The sequence below is a fragment of the Limanda limanda genome, chromosome 11 (assembly GCF_963576545.1).
Source record: "Limanda limanda chromosome 11, fLimLim1.1, whole genome shotgun sequence".
Lineage (NCBI taxonomy): Eukaryota > Metazoa > Chordata > Actinopteri > Pleuronectiformes > Pleuronectidae > Limanda > Limanda limanda.
In genome coordinates, this window is record NC_083646.1 from 6,601,764 (window position 1) to 6,611,765 (window position 10,002).

The 10,002-nt window shown below is 44.1% G+C and overlaps 1 protein-coding gene across 1 annotated transcript; it reads left to right on the forward strand.

Annotated features, from left to right (window-relative positions):
- hamp (hepcidin antimicrobial peptide) lies at nucleotides 1-1,384 on the forward strand. The gene is made up of 3 exons (XM_061081229.1): nucleotides 1-309; nucleotides 413-490; nucleotides 988-1,384. The coding sequence occupies exons 1-3, from the start codon at nucleotides 223-225 to the stop codon at nucleotides 1,093-1,095; spliced, it is 273 nt and encodes a 90-aa protein (XP_060937212.1). The 5' UTR covers nucleotides 1-222; the 3' UTR covers nucleotides 1,096-1,384.
- The last annotated feature ends 8,618 nt before the right edge of the window (nucleotides 1,385-10,002 follow it).

A 10,002-nucleotide genomic window follows, 5' to 3' on the forward strand; every position in this document is an offset into this window, starting at 1 on the left:
TCTGCAAACCTGACCATCAGACTGTGCAACACGCTGACTAGGGGGTCACCACAACTTCTGAAGAGACCCAGGTTCCTAGAGAACCACGAATCCATCAGCGGGAGCCGAAGAACCCAGGACGCCGTGGTGCTCGTCGGTGGCCTGACACCCATGAGACAGAAGACCTGCAAGCCTCTAAGCTTCAGAAGGATTTCCTAACTCATCATCTAAACCAACCTCACAATGAAGGCATTCAGCATTGCAGTTGCAGTGACACTCGTGCTCGCCTTTGTTTGCATGCAGGACAGCTCTGCCGTCCCGTTCCAAGGGGTAAGAACACGACTTTAACTCTCCTCATTTGCTTATTAGCCGTAAATCGTTTTGTCAGGATGTTGGGACGCGTCTCCTAAATGTGGCCGTGATTCATTAACAGGTGCAGGAGCTGGAGGAGGCCGGGGGCAATGACACTCCAGTTGCGGAACATCAAGTGATGTCAATGGAATCGTGGATGGTACGTTCAATCGACTGGATGAATTAGATTCAAGATTCAAGATTCAAGATTTTTATTGTCAAATGCACAGAGATAACATGAAGCAGTCACTGTCAATGAAAAACTTGGGTCACAGGCTCTCTTTAAGCAATGCTCAGTAATTTCAACCCCAAAAAATAAAATAAAAATAGAAATAGTATAAAACAGAATAAAATAGAATAACAATAAAATAGAATATCCAAAATTTAAAATAGAAAATAAACTATATATATCTAAATATATATCTTTACAGATGAAGAGAAAAATAGAGCAACAATAGTTCAATTTGTGCAGTAGTGCAAATATTCAAATATGCTTATTACGGTGCTGGTGGAAATATGCAAATGTTCCAGGGTGCTGGTTTGGTGGAGTTATTGCAGTTCAGAGGAGTATAAAAGTCTTATGGCCGTTGACATTTAAGTGGCTGTGTTTGAGCCGTAGGGAATGAACGCCTGGCTCATGTGTCTTGTCTTCCACAGGATGTTCCCAGCAGGCAGAAGCGCCACATCAGCCACATCTCCTTGTGCCGCTGGTGCTGCAACTGCTGCAAGGGCAACAAGGGCTGTGGCTTCTGCTGCAAGTTCTGAGGATTCCCGCAACAACCTCACGATGTATTAATTTATTACACTTCATGTCGAGAAATGTCCTTTTTCTTGACCTCTTTTTGTAATTTTGTATAATCTTTAAAAAAACAAAACGGGGTACGATTCATGGAAAAATCCCTTTGCATAAATAAAGAGCTGCTCTGTGTATTTATTGTGCATGTTTGTAATCCTGTCACCCCCGAAACTCTTTTTGTAAACTGAATGAGGCGTCGGCCCAGATGTGGCTGTGTGTTTCTTTATCTAAATTAAATCTGTTAATAAAGGATGAAAATAATGAGCGTCTGGAGCAAATACATGTTTTTGTTGTGATGAAGAAGGGAAATGATTTGAGTCGGCGACAGGTTTATCACAATCGCCCGGAGGACATGAGCTGAATCGTGTGAGTCTCATTAATCACAAGATATTAAAGGTCCAGTGTGTAAGATCTGGGTGAAAGGATCTATTGGCACAAAATAATCCTACTGGTGTTCTCACTAGTGTGTTACCTTAGAATGGGCCCTTTAAGTTTAAATGCTTTATATTTACATCGGGTCCTCTCTATGGAGGCCGCCATGTTTTTTACAGTAGCCCAAACTGGACAAACTAAAAACCTTTTGAGTTTTTCAGACAACTGAAGCTACCATAGGTTCTCTCTCCTGTTTGGAAGAGGAGGGTGAGTTGAGCTTTACCACTAGACGTAAATCCTACAACTTGAACCTTTAAGCGTTAAAGGAAATCTAACCACTTTGGTTTTCATTTAGCTGTTGACACTATACAATCACACACATTATTTTTACCTCCACCTAGTGGCCAAAGTCATACACTTTCTAAACTGAATCACAATGAGGTGAAAAGTACATAAAACTTTTTACTTTCTCCGTATTTCACGTTGTTGACTTGTTGGCACATCAGCGTTTTTTACATTCTACTTAAAACATTTATTTTTCTAGTAAAAACCCTTCAGTGCATAGAAAGTAACACATTTCCTGTTTCCTAGAAATTCATCTGGTAGACAGGAGAAGTGTCACCAGAAGTTATTTTCTAGTCTGGGCAGCTTCCAGCCTGGTGGGTGCCAGAAAAACATCTAAGTTCCTCGTGATGACGTAACTTATATGAAGTGAATGTGGGGGAAGAGCTCAGTGTGGAGTCCTGTCGGATGTTTGGTGTTTTACCGTGTGAGCTGTTAGAATCTGTGAGGACTTCAGACCATGGACATTACGCCAACGCTATGGCAGTCTGCCCCCTGCCTGTTCAGCCTGTTATTGCAACTGAGAGAGAGATGAATCATAAAATGTCTGGAAGATGTCTCCTTCATTATTCCACCTCAGTGAGCATGATATCTAACTATTGAGCCCTGGCACAACACATTACATTACAAGCCAGGCCAAAGAAATTAAGTGATGTCTCAAAATAAACCCAAAAGAAAAATATGTCTGTGTGTGTATGTGTGAAGAATGAAGAATATTTCAAATCTGCTACCTTCTCTCTCCTTCTTCTTTTTGTTTGTAACACTGCAGTGGACTGAATAGACTTTAACACTCCATCATCTTGAGTTTAATACCCACATTTATAAACTCTAAATATCCTCTTGAACTTATTCCATAATTTACTATCGATGGTTATATATAAATAGGTGATACATTTAAGAAAATAGAACCTTTTTTATTCTCATTGTCATTCCTACAACAAAGCATCTTTTATACACAGTATAAATATTAAAAATACTTAAATTGAAAGCAGCTACAGTCGGGACCATACCAGGTTAATGTTGAATTCACAAATTGTTTCTGTTGATCCCGAACTGGTCAGATAATGAAAAAAACGTTTTTAATAACATTTATACTTGGTGACATTTCATCAGGAGGCTACGCTTTTAAACTAAATTAGTTTAGCACATATTCTTCCTCTTGCAATATTATCATTATTATTGTTATTATACCAGAGCAGTTTCAAAGCCGCAGTTGTGGAAGTGCAGAGCAACAAATGAGCCGACAACCGCAGCATCAAAGACCAGCCAGAAGAAACAGGCTCATAATCTGTGATAAACTGTGACCAGGAAAGAAACTCCTATTCATTTCATTTCAAGCCACAAAGCATCTGTTTAATGTTTCCCACACACACACACACACACGTGCACACACACACACACACACACATACACACACACACACACACACACTAACATGCAATTAAATACAATCAGTCTGTTTGGACAGTTAATCATTTTCATAGTAATCAAGTTCTGGTGATGGTTGATCATTTTATAACCTGTCTTGATTTTCTGTGTATTGTCGTGTCATCACAAACACCAAACCCACCCAAGAGTAATAATTACACAACTGACATCCCTCAATATTCATTGTAATTTAACAGCAGCTGTGTATACGTGTCTGTCACTCCGTATGTCCAAATGTCAAACTCTATGAACTACGTCTCGGTGATTAAATAAAAAATGTAAAATGTTTGCCATCTGAGCCTTTACCAATTCTACCAATAAATCTACTGAGGTGTAGAATGTCCAGATTGACCAAACTCTATTTCATGTATGTTACCTGGTCGGTTTCTGCTGCAGCCATTAAGTCACTGAAGCACAAAGTATTATGGGATAGGTTGGGACCACCTGGTGGAGTGCTTCAGGGTGGAAGGACACATTTGTTGGCCGCTGTGACGCAATCGTTCTTCAAATGCAGCATTTGTCAGATCAGGGAAGAGCAGCAGGTGGATTTAATAACCTAATTGAAGGCCACAGTCTAATAAGTGCATGTCACAGCAGGAAAAGCACAGATGCAAACAGCACTTAGCAGAGCACATGGCCTCCGCTGTGGCCCCTTAAATCCAATCAAGCTGCTCAAACTCGTATATGTTAGTCCCCTGATGCCCGAGTAAAAAAAAAAAAACAAGATCCATGAATGGATGGGAATTGATGAAAAATGGTAAAAAAAACGACCTAGGTATGTAAAAAAAAAAGCGGTCCTGTCGATTCTTTGCGTAATCCTGCTGAACAAAGGCAGAGGAAATTGGTGCAGGTAACTCAATTCTGGAACCATTATTATTTCATCAGTTATTAGTTATAAGCAACTTGATGTTAAATTGAAGTATTGCTGCATTGTTGATTGACGACCCTCTGCTGAGTTTAACTGATTACAGTATCGAATTTGGGCGTAAAAGAGAAACTTGTAAATAATGAAACCAGACCTCAAACGAATTTACTAAAAAAATGTGATTTTCAAAATGTGACGATAATCTTCCAGAAGCTTGTTTGTTTCTCCGATCATCGGACGAAGGGCAAAGCTACAAAATATGCAGGAAACATATTCTATCTGTATTTCTATATCAGTTACATAATAACTCTTCATCACGGTACGGTTGGTTTGTAAGAAAATTATCTTCGAGTCATTTCTTTAAAACTCCGCTGAAGGTGAAACAACCTGTCAGTGGGAATTCAACTCGATCTTAAAGACCATCATCCACTTCACGCTGCTTTTTTCCTGAAATCCATTTTCCCAGTTGTAAATTCAGCCGTATTTTACTCCTGTGATATTGCCAGCAGTCACAAGAAGGTGACTATTTGTCATAATTATGGTTTGGCCGCGGCGCAGCCTCTGGGTGAAGTGAGCGAGCGAGCTGGAGGAAACGCTGCGATGACCTGAGGGCTCTCGAGCCCAGGTGTGATTTAAAAAGACAGGGCTGGGAATAGACATAGACGTTCTCTCACTCTCCTCCCGTCCTCCATTGATCACGGGCTTGCTCAGAGGCCTCGGAGAAAACATGTTAATCGACTCCTCGGCTGCTGAGAAACGAGAAAAACGAACATTTAGAAGCGAGACGCCGCTTTCGACCAGCGTCCATTGCTGAGATTCCACCACCTTTAGTAAACGAGAGCCTCTTCCTGCCGCTGCCCGAATCACTTCTCCTCACGGCCGGTGCAACGCGTCGCACAAAACCATTTGCATTTAGATCACCCCCCTCTTCTTTGTTGCATTGCACATTGTGTGTCGCTCTCCCAGTCGATACTGCGCTGGGCTGCTAAGAAGAATGGATGGAGGTGGTAATGAAGGTGAACCAGCAACACAAACACGCCGCCCGGCCATTCCTCTGCCCGGCGCCGTGCAGCACCTGGAGTCGTTAGTTTTAATTAGCGCGGGGGGGGGGGGGGTGATGGGAGCTCCTCCCCCCCGCCCCCGCCCGCCCACTCTTACCCTCTGGAGGGGAGCAGCTGAATACTCAGGCGCCTTCACACTGCTGCATATTTTTGTTCTTCTCATCGGTATTAATTGTAATTAATCCAACACAGATCCAAAACCACAATAATTGTCTCCTCCTGCGAGTGAGTGTTTGTTTGGATGGAGAAAAAAATATATCGTCCACATCAACATATTGATTAGCTTTTGTTGGATTGGTTAATTAAAGTCATTTTTTCCCCTCTCTTCTGGTTCCAAACAGCTGTGCAACACGAGCGGGTTCCTCTCGCTGCTCGGAGCCTCAGAGGGAATCTGAGTTGGCTGCGAAAGAGAGAAGAAGGAGTCTGCTGCCGGAGAACGGCTCGTGGTTTATCGAGTGGGCAGCTCTCCACAGGTTCTGTATGGAATTAACCTCCTGACAGTTGCAGAAAGTTGAGCAGCAGCTCCTCGCATCCTTAAACATCACTTCCCTTCTCCATCCTTCCAGCGATAAGACCTGGAGTCACCTGCGCCGCCCTGCCTCTGCGCCCACGCACCGCGGGCGCCTTGTTAGCCGGAGCGGGCGGGGGGGGGGGGGAGCGAGTGCGCCGTCTTCTAGAGTCGGGCGAAAGCAGGAGATTAGCTCGTAGGCACTGATAACGTCCTGAGATATTTCAGAAAATCTCCTGTTTGTCTAATATTACCACTTCCTATTGCTCGTCCAATCTCACAATCTCTATCTGTTTCATTCTTATTCAAAGCTGCGTTTGGAGGATTTGGTTCCTGATAGAATTGCTCAGCTCCAGCCCCCCCCCCCCACCTCTCTCTCTCTCTTTTCCGGTGAAGCGTATTCTATAATTTACATTACCTATCAAATCTTCCAGTCCCTCGCTGTCAAATACTCCTCACTGCCTTCCCAGCCTACTATACCGGAATAGCATAAGCCCGTACCTCATCCTCAAAATGCATGCGTGCCAAGCAGTGGTGGTGGTGGTGGTGGTGGTGGTGGGGGGGGGTGAAGTCTGCAGAGGTTTGATGGACTTATTTCTGAAAAAACAAGTCCAGTGTTTTGAAAACCGTCAACACTCTTGCAATCCCATTGGTATGTAAAGTCCTATCTCGGTTCAGGCATGTGTGGAACTTGTTTTTCGTCCATTTTTTTCCGAAGTTTTCTCGAGCTGCAGTCGAACTGTGGAAATGTAGAAGTGCAGAGCAGGACTGTTGTGCTCTCTCTCCTCCAGCCTGCACATGGATGTGAGGCAACATGTGTGGGTAAAGTAAAACATCTGAGGTGAAGCAGGCGAAATCTGACACAGTCTGCAAAACCATATTCCATATACCCCTATAGGCAATATCCTCAGATTGTGACCATACACACTGTATAAACACATGTCGTGTATTCACTAGAGTTAATGATTTTAGCTAATAACTCTTTTTAACATGGTTATAAACCACGATGACATGTTATCATCTTCGGTGTGTTGATTCTCAAATTCTCACACTCCTTAAACACTATGGAATGTATGCGTTAACTCTCTCCCCCAGAGAATACTTTTGACCTGTACAATGAAGACGTCTTACACTACAAGATACTTAACATGCCCTTATTTAGGCTGTAGCCCTGTTGTGTGATGTCATGTTATCTCTAGGTTTGGGGTCCCACCTCCCACCTATAAAACTTCTTGCCCTGCAGGGAGAAGACAGACTTCACTATTCAGTTCTAGAGCTCGTCTTGACCTGTCCTACTTTGTGTAATAAACATTATTATACTTGTAAGTACTGGGTCCGCGTTCCTTTCCTTGATCATCAACTTCTACAACACAGCGACCTTTCGGGTGCCCAGAATATACATTACACACACACACATCGGAATATGCACACTGCACAGCCTCACATCTCCCAGCAGCCTCCTGTATCCCAGCTCCTTCCTAAACCAGTGCAGATCAGAAGGAAGAAGAAGAAGAATCAGAAGTATTTCATTGCCAAGTACGTTCACACATACAAGGAATTTGCTCTGGTTATTGGTGCAAACAATGAACATAGAAACATAAAAACGCAATAAATACAACATGCATAGGAGAGCAATAAAAAATGGTAAACCAGTATATATTTACTCACTGTTTACTTCTTATTTACTCACTTTTTACCAATATTTATACAAAGTAACATTTATTTTGAGATAAACATTTCTGAATAAAAATATATAAAAGATAAAAGATATAAAAAGTGAAGTAAAAAAGTGAAATGCTGAATGCAAAACAGTGAACAGTGCAGATGTGTTTACCCTCACATGCACACGACCACGGCCATGTGTTAAAATCAGAATCATGTCCGTGTTACTCAGACTTATATCACCCTTGGGAGGGCGATGTGTTGGAGTGCTGCGCCGTACCCCTTTGGTCCGTGCTGATTATATCAAACAATATGCAGCGTGGCGAGAATGCATAAGGAGAGTGGGTGCGTCTCTCTCTCCCCCCCCCTTGGGCTGAGCTGAGCAAGAAGCTGCTTTATCTCAGGGCTCAGTTTAATACGCCAGACTTCGGAGGAGCCACCCTGGGGTGGAGAGATAGGGCTTGTCATTGTTTTACTGGCTCACACTCGACCATGGAGCTGTGTAGGTTCCCCTGTGAGTCTCTATAGTCAATGTAGCCGCGCTGCAAAAAAAATCCTACAGCGTGGATTTGGGATTCCAGCCGTCACACACACGTTCCATCACTTATCAGCCCGTGTGTGCGCGGAGACACTAAAGTGAAAGTTGTTTGGAGTCTCTGCATAAATGAGACGGATTCAGATCATTGTGAGAGATAACGAGACTCTTTTCTCTTCTGTCACAGAGACGCTCAGCTGCTGCAAGTCACCTGTGCTCTTATAGTAAAGACTCTAGAATAAAGGATCATAATGCAAAAACTAGGAGAGCATGTCCAAAGTTGAGAGGTCAAATTAGTCCGGGATTTATGTGACAAACTAACACGAGATACATACGTCGCTCTGGGATCACGCATCAGTGCATTTCCATGTAATACCACGAGTAGATGAATTACTTAATCTGTTCTCAGCCTTTAAAGGTCTCCCTCCTTCTCCACCTTCATTCACATCCATCACCACGTGGCCCCGGTGGCCTGAGACCAGCCTGTCCACGTATAACGGATGGTTGAGATTAGCCGCCACTGTGTATATGTGGCGTGGCGAGCTGGATGAGGTACGTGAGGCTGGTGATGTGTGAGGTCACGTGCCGCAGGAAAGTGGGGACGGATGTTAGCGGGTCGGTTGGAGTCCCAGGGCGGCCATGTTGTTTCCTGCTGACGCCATCACATCTGTAGGCAAATGTGCACGTGGTCACAGTTCCCACAAATAACTTCCTCCCGGACCCAAGGAGTAGCTTCGTGTTGCACCTTCCATCGATTGGGTTTTCCTTCTCCCTCTCTCCCCTCCCTCCCCCCTGCCGCTGGCGAGTCTCTCTCTCTCTCTCTCCGTTTCTCTCTCTCTCTTTTAAAAGGCGCTGCACTTCTTCTTCAGCTTGCTTCCCTTGTTACATCTCGGTGTTATTTTCTTTAGGTGAAATTGCAATTTCAATTTAATCCGATTCAGCGAGCAGCGACAGAGTCTGAGACTGAGTGTTAAAGAAAGACAAAGAAAAACACAATGGGGAGTTTCTATCAAAGGGCGACTGAAGCCGGAGAGGAGGACAAATCTTTTATCTGAACATTTGTCGGTCAACAACAACAACAACAACAAGACGCATGAATATATTCTGATAAAAGGCACATGTTCTGACTTTGTGTGTTTCATGTCTCGTGGTGCAGACTTTGAAACGATGCACAGGACCAGAGCATGATGGGAGAGGTGCATTCGAAAGGAAAATCATCCTTAATTAGGAAAATCCTTTTCTGCTTTCTTTGCTGCACTGAGCTCTCATAGGCAAACACCCCCCCCCCGAAAGCCTTACATCCTCTGATGTGAGTCTGACCTGATTCGCCTGAGAGGGGTTTCCTAAGCGCCTCTTGAAAGAAACGCATTAATGATAACGACGACGGCTTTGTTGGTTTCTCACGTCACCTCGAAGGGATTTAAACGAAGGTGATTCTGTTTGGTCCCCGAGCAGCTAAATCAATGCTCCGGTGTTTGCATTGTGTTAGTGCATTGTGTTAATGTGTGTGTGTGTGTGTGTGTGATGACTCAGCACCTTCCAGACAATCTAAATGATCGATAAACTTGTTAGAGCAGCTGTCATGTTTTCACCGAAGCTCCACACGGGCGCTAAGAGCCTCCGGAAGGTTCCTCTTCTCTCAGGTGATGATGCCGACTTGGAGAGTTATTTATTAGACTCACACGCACGCAGCATCTTCTCCTCCTGCTGAGTCAGCTCTCCACCGGCGCCCAAGAGCATCAATCAGCAGAACCTGGCCCTAAACATGCATCCACCTATTCCGTGCATCTCGACCTGTGTGTGTGTGTGTGTGTGTGTGTGTGTGTGTGGAGGGTTAGTGTGTGTGTGTGGAAGGTTAGTGTGTGTCTGTCATCTGTTGTAACCAAATGCCCCAAGCACACACACAGATGCAATTGGATTTCCAGAGCCAAACGGCAACCGTACGGAACACAGCTGGGGAGGAGGGGTGGGGGGGGGTTCCCTTCCGTCCTCGAGTGTGACTTCCCCCCCCGACAAACATCCCGTCTGTGCTCGCCGCCGCGTGACGAGCTAAATGGAGAGGAACAGAGTTTTTTTGGGGGGGAAAGGGGAAGCAGAGACACA